At 36.5% G+C, this 18615-nt stretch overlaps 2 protein-coding genes across 14 annotated transcripts; one reads left to right on the top strand and one right to left on the bottom strand.

Moving 5' to 3' along the window:
- Positions 1–2080: 2080 nt before the first annotated feature.
- On the top strand, positions 2081–2548 carry LOC114754218 (uncharacterized). The gene has a single exon (XM_028942998.1). The coding sequence runs from the start codon at positions 2081–2083 to the stop codon at positions 2546–2548; it is 468 nt and encodes a 155-aa protein (XP_028798831.1).
- Positions 2549–3352: 804 nt separating this feature from the next.
- On the bottom strand, positions 3353–18377 carry LOC114754215 (O-fucosyltransferase 1). 13 transcript variants are annotated; one of them, XM_028942984.1, is made up of 13 exons: positions 18318–18335; positions 18146–18250; positions 17891–18009; positions 17635–17797; positions 16481–16559; positions 10236–10306; positions 9905–9993; positions 6721–7011; positions 5924–6047; positions 5540–5823; positions 4526–4655; positions 4380–4429; positions 3353–4277 (listed from the first exon to the last, which is right to left on the bottom strand). In XM_028942984.1, the coding sequence occupies exons 3-13, from the start codon at positions 17896–17898 to the stop codon at positions 3719–3721; spliced, it is 1848 nt and encodes a 615-aa protein (XP_028798817.1). In that variant the 5' UTR covers positions 17899–18009; positions 18146–18250; positions 18318–18335; the 3' UTR covers positions 3353–3718. The 13 variants fall into 13 exon arrangements, with proteins under 13 accessions (XP_028798817.1, XP_028798819.1, XP_028798821.1 ...); XM_028942986.1 differs by having other exon boundaries at positions 18146–18246; XM_028942988.1 differs by having other exon boundaries at positions 4401–4429; positions 18146–18377.
- Between the last annotated feature and the right edge of the window lie 238 nt (positions 18378–18615).

Raw genomic sequence — 18615 nt, 5'->3', positions numbered from 1 at the left:
TGTCCACTACTAGGAAAAATAATGCACAAAAGTAAAGTATAACAGAGAAGCTTGAACACAGAATGTGAATAAATTAACTGGCGAAAAGGAAGGAAGCACGATCAATCAATTTATAAATCCAAATGGATATAAATAAAGTCGATTAAAATGTAAACTTTTAGAGGATATATATTTCTCAACCTAAATTTAAATAGATCAAATGATTTGTCATCGAGACAGTGAGCAATGGTCACACAAATGTTTACGAAAAAAATAGAGTAACGTTGCGGAATTAAATTATATAGACAGATGTGATTCAAAAATTTATTGAGTTAACACTTACATCAAATAAGTTTCACCTTAAAAGTATGCATAGTTTGTGAGATATTATAACAATTTTGATCATAACCATGTAGAGAATTTTTTTAATGACTTTTATTTCATTAGAAACTAGATTTAAATAGCTTTTCAATGATAGGTTATTTGCCTAATTTAGATTTAGATTGATAAGATTATATCCGATGAAATTTAAGTTTTAATATGACAAGAAAAGGAGCAAGTAAAATTGAATTTGATGTATAAAATTCAATTTTTTCTCATATAAAATTTAATGCTACACAAGAAAAATTTAAATTTGATGTAACAAAAATTTGCATTTTCTTGCATCAAATTTGAATTTGCTCATTTTATTATTATAGTTTAAATCTCAACTGTAGGTTTATTGATTTAAATTGGAATTTGTATCGAGGATACAAATCCCAACTCATGCATGATACACTCTAACTTTCACACAAAAATTAAAATTCATTGCGTCTTACTCAAACTTTTTTTTTCCCAATGTATTGAACGAACAGAGCAATTTTTAATTTGACATAACTTTCTCAATTTAAATTCAAATTGGACAAATGACCTATCATTGAAATGCACTCTAAGGTTTTTCAATGCAACAAGATCCATTCAAAAAATGCTTTGTAATTTTAAAGTTATGATCAAAATAGTGAGCAAAGGCCAAAAATGTTTTTCTCCATATTTCGAGCCAAATATAAAAAATTGTATATATATTTCATATAAAAATAATTTTAGGGAAAAAGATAGTAATATACCCTCAAAATTACTAAATGACAAATTAGGGTAGATGAATTTCAAAATCCCAATTTAAGCCCCAGGTACCATTTTGGAATTTTCAAATCTTGTAAAATGACAACATTGTCCTTATTGTCGGTGACTACTTCCATATAGCTATTGACTACTTTTGTTTTCAAAATTCCGGTGACTACTTTTATATAGCTATTGACTACACAAGAGTAATAAATCGCATTACTAGAATAGTCAGTAGCTTAACAAGAATAGTCATCAGATTTTAAAAGTAAATGTAGTCAATACATAAGAAAGAGTAGTCACCGGAGTTCCGGTCACACGTCATCAAAGTTTAAAAAAAAAATAGTCAATAGCTAAAGAAGAGTAGTCAATACATAAGAAAGAGTAGTCACCGAAGCTCCAACGATAGGTCACCGGAGCTCCCGCGATAGGTCACCGGAGCTCTGGTGGCTGAAATTGTTGAGGTGGCAATATTTAAAAAAAAAAAAGGTGAACAAAATATTAAAGTGTATTTATATAATTTTATAAGATTTAAAAATTCCAAAAAAATACCTAGGGTTTGAATTGGGATTTTAAAATTTAGATACCCTCATTTGTCATTTAATATTTTTAAAAGTATTTTAGTGTCTTTTTCCCATATTTTTATTGAGGTAGACGCTGAGAAACTTATTGAGGCTATGGAATACAGTTTAATGCTTGTTAGTCACTATTTGTGTTGGTAGATGCTGTTGGAAAACAAATGTTGCACGATGTTATTTGTGACAAAAAAAATCACATTATAACTAAACAGGGAAAGCATGGAATTGGAGTAATCTCAGACAAGGACGAGCTGACAAAGAGGATCCGGAATGGCTAGAGTTATTTGCAACCAACTGTTGGCTAATATGGAAGTGGAGAAATTCTCTAACTCATAACGGTGATTTCAAGTTACCGGAGAAACCAGAAGAAATAATTAGGCACCATTTTTCTTCCTATAAAATCAAAGGAATTCAGGACTTAAAGGATGTCCTGCGAACAGAAGTCAAAAGGATCGCTTGGCAGAAACCACGTTCCACCTTCTGGATGGTGCAAATTGAATACTAAGGATGTCCTGCGAACAGAAGTCAAAAGGATCGCTTGGCAGAAACCACCTTCTAGATGGTGCAAACTGAATACTAACGGTATGCAAAGGAGTTCAGGAGAGGCAGGATGCACAGAAGCAATACGAGGGGATACTCAAGAATGGCTGTGTGGTTACTCGCTGAAGCTAGGAAGACAAAACTCACTATCAGCAGAAGCCAGAGGAATTCTTGAGGGTTTGAGGATTTGCTGGTCTATGGGGTTCAGGAAAATTATAGTTGAGAGTGATGCTAAGCAAGTATTGGAATCGATGCAACAAAGGAAAGATATTGAAGGGAACTCTATTGTGTCAAAGGAAATCAGAAAGGCTTTGAACAAGGAATGGGAGATAGAGATCAGACATGTCTACTGACAAGTTAACAGATGTGCGGATAGACTTACATAGCTTAGTGCGAGACAGCTGACAGAAAAGAGGATTTGGAATAGGCCACCTGTTGAGGTGTTCGACATTCTACGAGATGATGTGTTGGGCCTGGGTTGCTATCACAGAGTATTTCACCTAAAAAAAAAAATCACTATAATGAAACCTACCTCCAAATAATGATATCGATGTTTACTTTCAAAATTTCATTAATCAATACAAGCATTCCTTTCAGAATTTCAAATTTCCAATATATATCTATTTGACCCTTGCCATGAGGAATCCTTTCCTCATACAGGAATACTACAAAGGAAGGTTATTATTTTCATGGTTTGATTCTTTTACTAAGCAAACTCCAGTCACATTGTGACAGCTCTCTAATCCAAACCAGTCATCAGACTACAATGGTCCAAGCAAAAGTAAAGGCATGTCTCCAAATAATGATATCGATGTTTACTTTCAAAATTTCATTAATCAATACAAGCATTCCTTTCAGAATTTCAAATTTCCAATATATATCTATTTGACCCTTGCCATGAGGAATCCTTTCCTCATACAGGAATACTACAAAGGAAGGTTATTATTTTCATGGTTTGATTCTTTTACTAAGCAAACTCCAGTCACATTGTGACAGCTCTCTAATCCAAACCAGTCATCAGACTACAATGGTCCAAGCAAAAGTAAAGGCATGTATGGAAATTAGTATCTTTATATGTGACAAAATCACTCCTTTGATGCACAACATAACTTCTCAGGTTCCGTTTCATACAAAGCATTAAAAATGAACAATGTAAATTGAGATTAGAACTAAAAAAATCTATTAAAAGAGAGTTTAACACAATAGATTATTTCTTACATAGAAATAAACAATCCCATGTATGTGGGATTAGGAAATACTATAGAAGAAAATGGCATTTCCCAATCCCACCTTTATGATTTTGCCTAATTCCATGTAATAAACAATCATTCATGCTAAATACTTTTTAGTCATTTTTTTCAATTGCAATCCTAATCCTGCCTCTTATTTTCAATGATTCATGCCAGATGGGACCTTAGTTCTCAAACAAATATATCACATAAAAATTTGAATATAATAAATAGGAAATAATTTCTTTCCATTTTGGGGGCAAAGAATCATCAGCACAAAGCTAGCAACAACTTCTACATGTATGCCGAAGATAGTGTTGAATTTGAGTGGCCTGTTGTTTCTTGCTCCAACTGGCTGTTGAGGATTTCTAAAATATCATTTGGGGGGCATCTGTCTACAGGATTCTTTGCAGATGCTTGGCAGAAGCATTCAGGCCAAGAATTTGTATAAAAAGACTCTGGTGGAACACGCTTGTGAGGTTCACCAAAACTAGTTTTGAGCATGATTTTCCTTACAGCTTCCCCAAAACCTGCTGTGCGCCCAGCCTCCCTATCAATGAATATTGGAGCAAGAGCTTTTCTATCAGGCCTTATTATGGTCCGAAAGCTGTAGTAAAGGCGATGTCCAAGGAGGTTGTTCGCAAAGTTGCTTGGACCATCATATGTTGGCATGAAAATGTCAGAAAGAAGACAGACCATGTAATCCACTGCAGAACCAGCCAACCCTCTTGTGTTCTCCACAAGCTCTTCTGAGGGCTCCATAGAACTATGATTCTCAAGTCGTGGAAACAAACTTCGGAATGGCTTCATGAATCGATCCCCACCAAATAGCTCCCCAGCTGCAAGATATATCCTGGTAGAATTGTCAAAACCCAGAGCACGCAAAATAAGACCAACCTGCATTACGAAGTCCAATTAATAACAACCTTCAAGTTCTGACAGAAGTAATCACTGCCTTGTATTCGAAGTTAAATACCTTTGACCCACAACAAGAAGGTTTTTTCCCTTGGGCAAACAATGAGAAACAAGTTAAAAGAACAATATGAAGCGGGAAAAAAAAAAAAAAAAGAGAAAAGAAAAAACTGGTCAATGCTTGTTTACCTCCTCAGGAGTCAATGGGCATTTCCCAATTGCCCTTCTTTCACTATAGATCAATTGTTTAGGTGCAAAATTTTCTTCTCGATACTTTCTTAAAATCTTTTGCTCCTCCGGAGTAAATATGTCAAAGCATCTACAAATCAAATTGTACAAAACATGAGCAATCCCGAAAAAGAATTCTCATAAATGAGCTCATTTGTCTACTGTTGGATCAGCATCACTTGCATGTGTGGAAATTCTGATGGTTTGATTTATTTCATGTTTTTAGTATTTCTTGTATTATTACGATGGACCCATAGCTAATGAACCCACATTTAATGTGCCAAGCCTAGGTGAAGAGTGTGTGAAGTTTGTGTGTGCGTGCGCATGCGTACACAAGTATGCATGCGCACGAGAGACAGAGAGAGGGCCGTGTGATGTATACTTGGGCAGAGGGGTTTGGTGAAATTTTTTAAGCAGATTGTGGTTTCGTGAGGAAGAGCCCTGGTCTCTCGAAACCCAATTTGGGGGTGAAGGAAGTTCATCTTTCTTCATGATTTTTCTTTTATGCTTGAGAGCATAATCTGTCATGTTTTGGTTAGTGTTGCTTTACCATTTTCAGCAGTTTATTTTCTGAGTGTAGGCTTATTTCTGCTGTAAATCTCTTACTACCAACTATTTGGAATATTTAATATAAATTCTGTGTTAGATTTCTATCATTTGGCTTGGGCTCCATCATATTACTAATTTTTTTTCTGACTTCATCTTGTTTTCTTTATTATACATCCTTTTACTTTAAGTTAGGTTTTGGGCTTCCTGGAAATAGTCCTAGCTTATTCTTTTTTGCCTAACTTTGTTGACTTGAAATTAAGAATAGTTGTTTTCTGCTGCCATCTTTTCCCTTTCTCCCTTTATCCTCCCCTTGGTGTTCCACATCAGCCTCAAACCACACAAAATCAGCAACCAACAAACATAAATAGAATGGTGATAACAGGACCAGTGAAAATGAGGAATTAAATAATGGATTCTAACACTTACCCAGCAAACGCCAACATATCCATCTCAAACCTAAGATGTATGGAGATGAAGTGGCCTTGTGCCCGTAGCTTATCAACGATTGATTGACTCAGTTTCATGATATGTGGCTTGAACCTTAACGCATGATAGTTAACCCTACATCTCAATCGCTGGTACTCAGGATTGTCAATTTCCTCAGCTAAGCGATGTGAAAAGGGAGTAAGATAGATGGCGCCATGTTCCTTCATTTTTGCTAAAGCAATACCAGTATACCAACTTATAGGAGCATCTCTAGGAGGCCGAAGCTGAATTAAAATAATAATTGAAAGTGTTATCCAAGAAATTAAAATAATTTCTAACAACTGATCACCTGAATTAGAATACAATGGAATCATTATATTCTACCTGAAATGCCTTTATTTTCTTCCTTTTTCCATTTTTGTGAATTTCTGGAATGCTTTCAACAATTCTAACATCAAACCTCAGTGTCTTGATGAAGTGCTCGACATCATAGATACCATAAAAACCGCTGCGTGCAATAATGAAACCAATTTTATGATTACATGTACATAACTACTTGCATTATAAGAAAATAGAAACGGAACCTTTGGTTCAATTAAAATTAGAGGCTCACAGAACTATATAATCTGGCACCAAATTATAATGGACAAATGGTTGCCTGCTGGCAAGGTGCTCCATTCCATGATAATATTTAAAAAAAAAAAAAAAAATACAAGCACAATAAAATTCTAAATTACAAAATATAAACAAATTAATACAAGAATATAAAAAAACTCACTAACTAACTTTACTACATTAAGGTTTACATGAATAGCCTAAAAGAGGCAATTAATTTGCCTAATCGAGCCAAATGTCTAGTAAAATACGATAGTAACAGAAAGAAAAGTAAAATAAAATTTAGGAAAAAACAGGAAGATGAAAGAGCCAACTAATCTGCATTTCAAATATTTTAAAAGCTGATAGGGTACAACAATAGCGATAACCATCAGGAAAACGTAGAATTGTTAAAGTGTGCGTGTCAGTCAGCACTGTGTCATTCTTTGTTCATGCCCCAAATTACCTCTCATTTAATCTTAATTGTCATAGGCTAAATATCACAATCTAACTAGACAATTCAATGCTTAATTTTGTCCCGCTATTTTCACACTAGGAGCCATTTGGTTATTGCCAGGGATACCCACTATCTAGTTGCCTTATTTAGAGAGTCAACTCTCCTCCATTTACAGCCTCCTGTGTTTTCTGCCCATCCCAGTTGATTCCCGATCACTCTATTACTATACATTGCAAAATTTCCCACATCAGGTTGGCTCCAAGTCATGAAAGTTTTGCAGCAAGTATTTGTAACAAAAAGATGCCTGAAAGTGTTGGTAATGAAGAAACCAGAATGGAGGAGAGCCACCGAAGATGAGATGAATGCTCTTAAGGTAAATTGAACATGGAAGCTTGCCACCAAAGGGGAAGAACCTTGCTGGCAGCAAGTAGATATTCAGAATTAAGGACAATCTGGATGGTAATATTAGTCTACACACAGAAAGGTTTAGCAATTAAAGGGTTCAATCAATCCCAAACAGTCCATTCTCCTGTTCATGAGACTTCGCACTCATTGCAGTGTTAAACACTATACACCTTCTCTAATTAGCAACAAATTGTAATTGCCTGTTTATTGACTCAATGTGAAGAATGCATTCTTAAACACAGGTTTGGAGGAAGTATATATGGAGGTTCCATCTAGCTTTGAAGACAATACATAGAGTTCGTTAACTCAAAATAACTTTGGCTGAAGCAATTCCCAATATTTTGGTTGGATTTCGTTATGTTGATGGCCTGGTCTGTGTATTGATGAAGTAAGGGAGCTAAAAAGCGTTCTGGGCTGAGGATTTAATGCTAAATATTTGGAAAACTTATATTAATTTTTGGTAATGGAGGTTGCCAGGTCAAAGGAGGGCATTGCTGTATCTCAGAAATTACACATTGCATTTACTTGAGGAGATAGGCACACAAGGATGCAAACTAGAAAACACTCCTACGAAAATGAAAGTTCTCTAGTTGACCCTAGGATGTAACAAGGACCAGTAGATAAATTAATTTACCGCTGACATGTCAGACTTAGTATCAAAGTTCCCAATAAGTGTGGCAAACTTTTCCCCCCCTCTTGGGTCAGCATGGTGAGCATATTTACTAACAAGCCAAATCAAGAACATTGTATGATGGTTAAAGAATACTTAAGATTTCTCAAGATGACCCAAGGCAAGGCAGTGTACTCAAAGGACTAAGGTGAGGTGCCAAGCAACCTCGTTGCCTCTCACAGTAAGAAAGGTGATGGCTTCAATTACATGCCAAATGGTACTCGCCTTTTGGCACCTAAATAGAGGAAAGGGCAAGTGTTTTATTTATAACATACATGATGGGCCAGGGGTTAATGGACTGATGTCTATTAAGGTTCCAAGCGAATAAAGTGAAGGCAAAAAAGGTGAGCCTGTGATTGATAATTCACCTAAGGCTAGAAACGTGCGCATGTATTGTAGAAGAAGAGTGATAAGGTCGCTAGATGGATAGAAAGATAAACTGGGGCAGAATACCTAACTTCACCACTGCTGCAGCATGAGGGGGCCTGAACATTTGCTTTCCATGTGTCAGCTCAGCAAACCATACATCCCAACATTTCAAAGCAGCAAATTTAGACTCCTCTCACTGAGAAAATTGAACTACAGGTGCATCCTGGGACTGTACAAAAGGTCAGAAAGCCAGTGAATGGCCAGGCTGAAGTATTCGGAGGGGATCACCCAAGTTTGTAAGTACACGGCATAGCCATGGGGTGACCTGCACTCTTATACAAGTACCTCTACACTTTAGCCATCATTCAGGTCTGCGTGCCATTCTAACAGGAGAGAGTTCAATCATGATCAAACTGCAGTTTTCTCATTTCTACCTTGATGAAGCAGATATTGATGGGCTTGGAATTACTGGACTGTTAGGTAATTATAATTATAAATAAGAAAATAATTAAATAGGATATAAGTAGGATAAAAAGGATTTAAATAATATTAGTAGGATTTAGATAGTATTTCAACTATATTAGTAGGACTTGGATAGATTAGGATATCTAGATAATATTTAGATAATACGAGGATATTTACTTAGATTTATATCAATTAGGGCTTTTACATATAAATAAGTACTTACTATCCTTTGTAACTCAGTTTTGCAATGTGATTAGAAGTTATTTAGTTTCTCTTGATCTTCTATTCCTATCTAATTCTCGTCTATTTCTCTTTTCCCTTCTCTTTCCTCTTTCTCTCTCCCATTTTTTAAGTTTCCATAACTTACTGTGACTAAGACTTTTAACTTGAGGAATAAGAAGAAGAAGCAAAATGATGGGCATAATGCTGATCATTAATATAAGGCTAGAAATGTGCAACAGTAGTTGAGAAATAAGACTGCTCCGATGGTAGGAGGGGAAGAAAGGGAAACTGGGGCCAAATGGCTAATTCCGTCAATTGCTGTATGAAGATCTATGGTGGAAGAGATAAACTATTAGTCTGTCAAAAAATGAAGAATAATGACGTAATGGTTTAAAGGGGATTGGATAATCTTGAGACAGAATCCAGTGAGAGATCTAGACTCTAGAATCAGTAAAGATTCTCCCACAGTATTGGAGAATCACTAAAATATCATAGTTTCCTTCTTGCTCTCCTTTCTTCCTCACCCTATTTTTTCTGCATTTCTTCCCTTTACAGGTTATAAGACAGACACAAAAACCAGCAGGGGAAATGGTTCGTTTGGAGTAGCCTACAAGTAGCCTTTTTAATCGTGATTTGAGAAATATTAGGCAAGTATGTGAGAGAAACTTTGTCTCGGTTTACATGAAACATGATTATAAGTACTTATATAAGTGATGCAAACAAGCGCAAAATCTAAATACAGCTATACCAACAATTTCAAAAATGATGATCAGTTGTTAAAACAGACACATAAAAAGGTTCTTACATCATCATCTGACTAAAAATGGAAAAAAGCTCAGTGGATGATGACTGTTGCTGCTAGTTATCTCCTGTGATGTTCCAAGGAAACGTAGTCTAGAAACTATTTGCCATGAAATATACGTACTTTAATAGAACATATCTTCTAAATGTCATCGGAAAAGTGAAAAATATTATATACCCTCTCTCAGTGAAAATAAATGGATACGATAATGATTTTGGCAGTACCGGTTTATTCATCTCACCAACATCACAAAACAAATGCATATGTTCAACAAAAATATGACTGGTTCCATTTTCCCCGTAAATAACAATCTAAATCCAGAATTTGTTAAATGGGTGTTATGCTGTTCAAGGATAAGAATTGGAATATTATGATGGTCACCTGTCATCATGCCAATAGGAATTCGTATCCAACTCAGGTAGTACTAATGTAGCATTCATGATTCGTGCAGCAAGAACGGCATTAGAGATCTACAGGATTGAAATACAACATATTAATAATACATGCATAATAAAGAATAATATAGGACATCCTAGCAACATCACTAGATTCAGTTAGTTTCAAAATCAGTGTTTATTATAACTTCCTTGCCACAGATACACGAACTTAGCAGTTAAAAGCAAATATTTTTCTTCACTTTATGCCTTCATAAATAAATAAAAGAATGCTCATGGAAACAAAATCTAATGCAGACTCGGAAAAAGTTACCAACCGCACTTCGCTGCTGATTTAGGCCACCATTACACCGAACACGCAAATAACCATTGCTCTTGCTGGGAGGAGCTGCCATAACATAAATTCAAGACTGATACAGCATCAGAAAATTCTAAGACTTCTCCGTTCAAACATAAGTCCTATATCAAAAGGCAATAATTAAAAGAAGAGTAAATTACCCTTGTCATCCTTAAAAGATAACACAATTCTCATTCTAATCCTCTCTAGTTTAAGCCTCACAATTTCATCCTTCAATCGACTATGTCCTTTTTGTTTATTGACATGAACTTGAGCTGGTGACTTGGCCTAACAGAATGTTTACGTGATCATGGAGAAGTGGCACTGCCAAGTTCAGGAAAATTGCAAGAATTTCGAGTGAAGTTAGAGAAAGTTAGAGAGAGCCGCTGAGTTTTTTCCTTGAACATGAATGACCAAAACCTTCAGAAACTCCCTCCTGATCGTCCTCTTGGTGCTCTTCATGCGAGCAAAGATAGACATGAAATGATTCAAAGCGCCTATGAGATAGAGGGAAATAGGCAATCCTTACCTTAACCCTTGGTATAGGGTTCCAAAGTGGAAACTGGTACAGAAATGGAAGCAACGGGTGAGGTGCAACGAACAGCAAGAAGTTTTACTGGAGAAATTTCACTGGCTGCAAGGGAGGAGGATTGGAGTATCTCCAAAACAACAACCTAGAATTTCGTATCGCGAGGCTCTGAAACCACAAACAGAATGGGAAAGAAACAGAGAACAAGAAAGGGAGTAGGAAGAACCATGAGATGGAAATTTGTTGAAACTCCCGAAAGCTCACTGAAAGAGCTACTATTATTGATACAAAAAGGGGTCCAAGACTTGAGTCTTCTGATAAGGAGAGAAGGAGATTAGAAAAGAAATGGCAAGACTCTCTTATCATTAAACTTTTGGGAGGTTCAATTGGGTTCATGCAACTTAGGAGAAAGGTCTATGGGGAAAATGTGGAAATGTTGATCTTTCGGACATAGGGAACGGTTACATGATAGCAACTTTCCAATCTCAAGAGGATTACTTCTTTGCACTTGAAGGAGGATCATGGCTCATAGCTAATCACTACCTAACAGTGGCAACGTGGAAGAGAAATTTCAATGTGTGGAATGAAAAAATTCAAAAGATAGCCGCACGGGTGCGGCTGCCAGGTCTTCCAGGAGATTATTGTGATAAGAAATTCTTCTACAACTCAGGAAGCAAGATAGGAAGAGACATTAGAGTGGATGAAATGATTGCATTGAGAGCAAGAACAATGTATGCCTGTATGTGTGTGGAGATAGGTCTAAATGCTCCTCTGCTACCTTCTTATAAAGTAGATGGGAATGAGTTGAAGATTGAATATGAGGGACTTCATCTCACATGTTTTCCTTACGATAAGTTTGGCCATGTTACAGAGCACTATCCGTTGAAGAAGTAATCAGACACTGCAAGCCAAATCGAACAAACAAAAGAAGAAAACGGAAGGGGCCGTTAACCTTGCTAAATCTTTGACAAATCGCCGGCGAATATGTATGGAGATTAGACGATGGTGCCAGAAACAAGACGGGGAAGAAGAAATGTTGCCAAAGATGGAAAGCAGATTCGATGGCCAAAAAAAAGATGCCAAGCTGGCCATTAAAGCTGGCTCCTCCTTGAGATTTGCAGTCTTGGAGTCCAAGGAAGATAATATGGAGAAAAAAGAGATAGAGCAGCATAGCAGGCAGACTTTTCCAAGGCCATGGAGAAAGAGGAGGAGAAGTGAAAAATGGTTGAAGAGGAGAATCAGCTCAACAGAGCTAATAGGAGTGCTTAATCATGTGTGTTTTTTATTACTCTGAAGTGATTTTTTCCACGACTATGGTTTTGAATGCTAGAGGAGCAGTTGGAAAAGAGTTCGGACTTGCTCTAAAGGAACGTAGACAAACAAAGTGTAGTGGAATTACTGAGCAGAGAGTCATTAAAAGGCTGTATTTTAAAAATCAACTATAAGTAGAAGCTAATGGCATGTCTAGGAGTATTTGGATTTTATGGAAAGATGATGGCATAAAGATCAAAATGATTGAAGAGCAATCAGGTTTAGGAAGAGAGAAATGGCTTTTTATTGCCATCTACACGAGCCCAACAAAACAAGAGAGACAAGTGATGTCGGAGAAACTAGAAGATCTTGCTAAAAGAATTTCTAAGTCTTGGATGTTGGCAGGAGACTTCAATGACATACAAAATCACAAAGAACAACATGGTGGTGTGGGAATAAATGATAGAAAATGCCAGAGATTCTGTGAACATATTAATTGTTGTGATCTGATTGATATAGGATATGAGGGGCCAAGGTACACATGGAGAGGCCCTATTATCAAGCATGCTAGCCCTATATACAAGAAGCTTGATAGAGCTTTATGCAACAGTGAAGGGAGAAGAAGATTTAATGGAGCTTTTGTAAAAGTTAGACCCTGGATACAATTGGACCATCATCCACTCTTGATCTATCTAACAGATGAACAAGGCAATAGAGAAAAAAGGCCTTTTAGGTTTGAAGCAGCCTGGTTAAAACACTCTAGTTTCAATCAATTTTTGCAAGCATGCTAGTCTAGCTTAGGAGAAATATGGCAAGCATTGTCCTCTCTAATCCCAAAGCTGCAAAATTGGAATGAAAATGTCTTTGGGCATGTTGGTAAGAGGAAAAGAGAATTACTAAGAAGAATACCAGGTATTCAAAAAGCAATGCAAAGAAAGCCGAATGAACATCTAGAAGCTCTAGAATTACAGCTCAAAAAAGAATTTAATGAAGTACTAGAAAGAGAAGAAATTCTTTGGTTTCAAAAGGCTAGAACAAGATGGCTTAATGAGAGGGACAAGAACACTTCTTTCTATCACACTAAAACCAACATCAAGAGAAGGAAAAGTAAAGTAACGATGTTGAAAGATGAAGCAAATAATTAGGTAGAAGGTAAAGTAGAAGTGGGTAAGGTGGTGAATGGTTTCATCAAGAATTTATTTCAAGAAGATAACCAGAACAAGCCTTGGATACAAACACACCACTCTTGACTGCAAGTTTTGAGGGATGAATGGCAAGGAATCTTTGAAGCTGTTACTGATGTCGAGATAAAACAAGCAATGTTTTCAACAGGAAGATTAAAGACTCGAGAAGCTGATGGTTATCTAGCGATTTTCTTCCCAAAAAACTGGGAGATAGTAGGAAATAGTGTGTGTCAAGAGGTGAAGAACATGTAGAATAATACTAAGAACTTAAGAAAGGTCAATACAACCCTCATATCTCTTATTCCCAAAGTTGATTACCTTGAAAAAAGTCAACCAACTCACACTGATCCCCTAGTGCAACATCACGTACAAATATATCTCCAAAATCATTGTAAAATGATTGAAGAATATCACGAGCAAGATTGCATCACCTTTTCAAGTGAGCTTTGTGCCAGAAAGGAACATTAATGATAACATCATTATTGTGAATGAAATGATACATTCAATGTGGTAGAAGATGGAAAAGAAAGGCTTTATGGCAATCAAAGTAGATCTAGAAAAAGCCTATGATAGAATAAATTCGGGATTCATGGAAAAAGTATTAAAGGAGTTTGACTATCCTGATCATATCGTTAGAAGAATCATGGAATGTATTCACACTTCTTCCACTAAAATACTCGGGCATGGAGAAAAACTAGAGGAATTGAACTCATCGACAGGGCTTAGGCAAAAAAACCCTATCTCCCCCATCTTCTTGAGCTTGGCAGGGAGAAACTCACATTTAATACATGATAGAGTGAGTGAGAGAAAATAGAAAGGTGTGAGAGCTAGAGTCGAAAAGGCCCAATCATTTCTCACATAATGTTTGTAGATGATCTAGTTTTATTTACGAAAGCTAACCCTGACCAAATTGATATAATTGCTTAGTGTTTGTAGGTATTTAGAGAGATCTCTAGGCATAAAGTGAGTAAAGAGAAAACTCATTTATTTTTCCAAAAATGTGAGTTTGCAAACTAGGAAAATTATAGTAGTCGGAGTAAGTTTAGATAGGTTGATGAGTTGAGAAAGTACTTGGGTGTCGAAATTTCATTTCCTCGAAAACACAAGGATAGGTACAAAACAATTGTGGCCAAGGTACAAAGACAATTAAAAGGATGGAAAGCATCTAGCTTGTCATTAACAGGAAGAATGACATTAACTTAGTGACTTCATTGATGGCACTCTACCCCATCCAACGTGATCATATTCCAAAAAGGGTGATTGAGGAATTAGAAAAAGCGCAAAGACAATTCTTGTGAGATGAACAAGAGGGAAAAAGGAAGTGGCACCCAATAGCTTAGAAATCAGTTTGCAAACCAAAAACAGATGGACTAGGCATCAAAACACTATCAACAATGAATGAAGCATTCCTCCTTAAACTGCTCTAGAGGATTCACGAACAACCAAATGAGCTATGGGTTCGTGTGCTTCACAGCAAATATGGTAGGCAAGAGGTTGAAGGAAGCGAGTTTGCAACCAAACAAGGGGACTCCAGGCTATGGAAAGAACTAGCAAAAATGAGAAAGCAATTCCAGTCAAAACTGGAGTAGAAGATACAGGAAAAAGAGTTCAGACCTATATGGAAGTTAACAAACGACAGCACTTTCACTACAACAAGTGCTTATGCATGGCTGAAGGATAAAAGAGATACAAACCCACTTAGTCCCTGGAAATGAATATGGAAAATATCGAAGCACGTCAAAGTTTTCATATGGCTATCATTCAATCAGAGGCTACCTACTAAAGCAGTTACAAGCAAGTGGAACAGTAATTTTGATATGTGTGAACTGTGTCACAGTGCTTGAGAGGAATGGATGCATGCATCACAAGACTACCCTCAAGTAAAATACGCCTGGAGGATGTTGGAGTGGCATAAACATGATCGACTCTTCTTCCATGTCAATGGGCGAACATGGTTGAAAAGGAACAGCAATCGCAAGAAAAAAGTCGAAGACTATGACTGGCCAAAGAGAATTGCTATGGGGTGCTGGTTGATTTAGAGATGCGAAATTTACAAATGCATGATGAGCAGTACACTCACCCTTACAATGCAGCTAAAGCAATCACATAGTACCTGAGGAATTATAAGAACAAAGCTGATAGAATTACAAGACCAGAGGAAACAGAGGAAGTAAGAATGATCAGCTGGCAACCTCTAGAAAAAGATTGGTGTAAATTGAACACTGATAGATGGAGCTCTTATAGAGATTAGGCAAGATGCAAGGGAGTTATAAGGGGTGATTATGGAGAATGGCTACATGGATACTCTGTTAAATTGGAAAACTACAACACACTGGAAACTAAGACGTGGGGAATAGATGAGGGACTCAAATTATGGCAGCAACTAGAATTTAAGAAAGTGGAAGTAGAATGTGATTCTTCACAAGCAGTCGAAGATATCAATGATACTCCCTCCAATTCAAAATATAAGATAAACTTTATCTATTTATGTTTATCAAGAAATTAGTTAAAATCAATTTAAAACAATAAATATGTAAGGTACGTATGTTTTTTCTCAAATATACCCTTATTAATGAAGAAAATAAGTAAAAAAATACAATAAATGAATCAAAGCGGAAAGGGAATATATGTTAGTGGTAAAATTAGGGGGGGGGGGGACTCATTAAATGCTTAGACAAAAGTGAATATTATCTTATAAAAAAAACCAAGCCCTTACAACAGAATTTATCTTATATTTTGAATCGGAGGGAGTAATATAAAAGCGCATAGTGAGCTTCATTGACTTCTTAAGGAGTTGCTTCTTTAGGAATGGCAAGCTCGAATTAAACATGTTTATAGGGAAGGGAATTGATGCGCAGATAAATTGGCCTCTCCCTGCTTGTGCCAAACTGAACAATACATGATTTGGGTTACACCCCCAGGGGCTGTGCAAGAGATCCTAAAAGAGGACTTGGATGGAATAGGAGTTCCAACACAAGTTTCTAATTTCTAGTTGTCGGGCTAAGCCCGTCCTGTATCACAACAAAAAAATTGCAAGAATTTCACGAATTTGGTTACTGTATATTTAAAAGGTCACAGAAGCATCAAGTTGGTCGTGCTTAACAAACGAATAGTACAAATTACAAAACTACAAATTTATTGCCCAAAAATTATTTGGAAACAAAATTGAGAGGCTTACAATTTAGAGGGCCAAATTGAAAATTTTGTGATCTTTCAAGAACAACAAATATATAATTTACCCTTGAAAGAAAAAGGAAATACGAGGCCAGTAAGATCTCGGAGCTGATGATGGCCGCCAACCACCCGAATCAGCATTACTCCAGAGTTCTTCTATACGGATCTGTTCAAAGACAAAAGAGAATGAATGACTAAGTATTCAATCAATGGCACATGTATTCTCAATAAACATTTGCAAAAATGCCATTTTTTGAACCAGACTTTTGTAGCATAAAAATAAATTTCTTTACTGCTGCGTACTCTGTTATAGGTCACAGTTAAACCATGATGACACTTGATCTTTTGGTTTTATTGTTATGAAACAAAAACAATTTTCTCCTCAACCCCTCATCTAAAACATGGATGTTAAAAATATGTACCTCGTTACCATAATCCAATAACTCTTTGAAATTTCAATCATTGTACAAAAAATTGCTGATTTTTTAATTTCAGTAAATCATACAAACAAATCACAGCACTGGAAAAACCAAAATAAAGTTAACATAATATGACTCTGTTACTCATAGAATAGGACATGATATATAACAATCATAACATAAATAATCAAAATATAGTCAATAAGTCTCCATAGTTTTCTAATAAGTTGTTATAAAATGCTTATTCCAAGTTGCCGAACCTGAACCTAGTGTGGTTATGGTGCAAAGCATTGTTGGGCATGTGATAGTCTTTTGAAAAGGGTATCCAATAATTTGAAACAGCCAACTCTAATTCTATTAGACTCGTCTTATCTATCATCCTTTTGAACGATTAATGCTCAGCACCATCGCAGCACACAATTAGAGGCGCCATGCCTCCTGTCATAGTACCTAGTGGCATAGAATCCTTTTTACAACTTTTGCAAAGTCCTATCAGTCGAACTCCAGAGGTTCAAATGTATCACCTTTTTAATTCAGAAATGCCGACTGCAAAGCCTTTCACAATCACCGGCATCTCCAACATGAAGCTAATTCATAATACAACACCAGAAGCCTAGAAAATATACCCAAAGTGCTTCTTAATATGAAATGTCAAATTGTGAGACATTCATATTTGAGATTTCATTGTTTACCTTAGATTAATGAAGCAATAAAAGAATCCGAAATTTCTTTTATTGGTCATAACATCTTTTTTCATTTTCTTTCCTTTTCCCTTTTAGGTAATGGTAAGAAACATTGGTTCACAACACAGTTTTCACTAACCTCCGAGCGGTAGTTGGATTGACCACTATGAGTGCTTGTTGAGGAAAACAAGAACGAAATTGTGCAGATTAAAAATACAAGAACGGCAATTGATAGTTTCGCAATCATCCCTTTCAACCCTCCCCCAGTTCCCTGCCTCACAGACTGCCTGTGAAACCCAGCTCTGCAAAGAATAACAAAACAGCATTGCTTAAAGAACAATAACCCCTACAAAGATAAACAATCAAATACAGCGTTAATCTTTGTCTCTGCCTACCTTCTCATAGTTAAAATTCAGAAGCGCAGTTTTGAGAAGTATTGCTCCCTTCTTCGACCGCGATGATTCTCCAGCATTACCCGTCAGTGACTGATGCGCCAGTTAAACACCAACAATTGCTACAATAAATGGCATAACCAGTTGGTTAGACGTCATGCTACGCATTGGCATATACGAAGAAGAAGCTGAAAGCTCATCAAGCTACAATTAATTTGCAAATTGTGAAGCCTAGATCAGAAATGAGAAGACATGCACCATGAAGAGGAGAAGCACTCCGCTTTGAAAGACGAAGGTTGATGCAGATCACAAACAAGTTCTTAGGCGAAGCGTAACTTTGCGAAGATGGAAGCAAGAGTCTGACTGTGACAAAAGTAATCAGATTCCATCACTATGCGTTGCTGGCTAGTTATTACAGAACAGATCTCACCGTGTGGGTCGGGCACTCGACGGATATGATCCAATGATTTTCCCCGTAACTCAGATCTCCAGGCAGTTCGGGAAGGAACGTGGGGATTTTTTCTTCTTTGTTTTTTTGTTTTTATTTATTTACCGCCTGTCTGGTTCGCTGAATCAAAGGATTGCAATGCAATGTAAAGGGTATTTCAGTAAAAACACTTTTTATCGAGATAAACCTTTTACATACTTATTTTATATACTGTAAAAATATTTTTAAAATAATAATTTTGATCTTAATCCAGATATCTTTGTAATGGGAGCAGCTTTTA

This window comes from Neltuma alba, unplaced genomic scaffold, assembly GCF_004799145.2.
Source record: "Neltuma alba isolate B1F8T4 unplaced genomic scaffold, ASM479914v2 tig00010114_pilon, whole genome shotgun sequence".
Taxonomy (NCBI): Eukaryota; Viridiplantae; Streptophyta; class Magnoliopsida; order Fabales; family Fabaceae; genus Neltuma; species Neltuma alba.
This window is presented reverse-complemented; position numbering and strand designations above follow the sequence as displayed.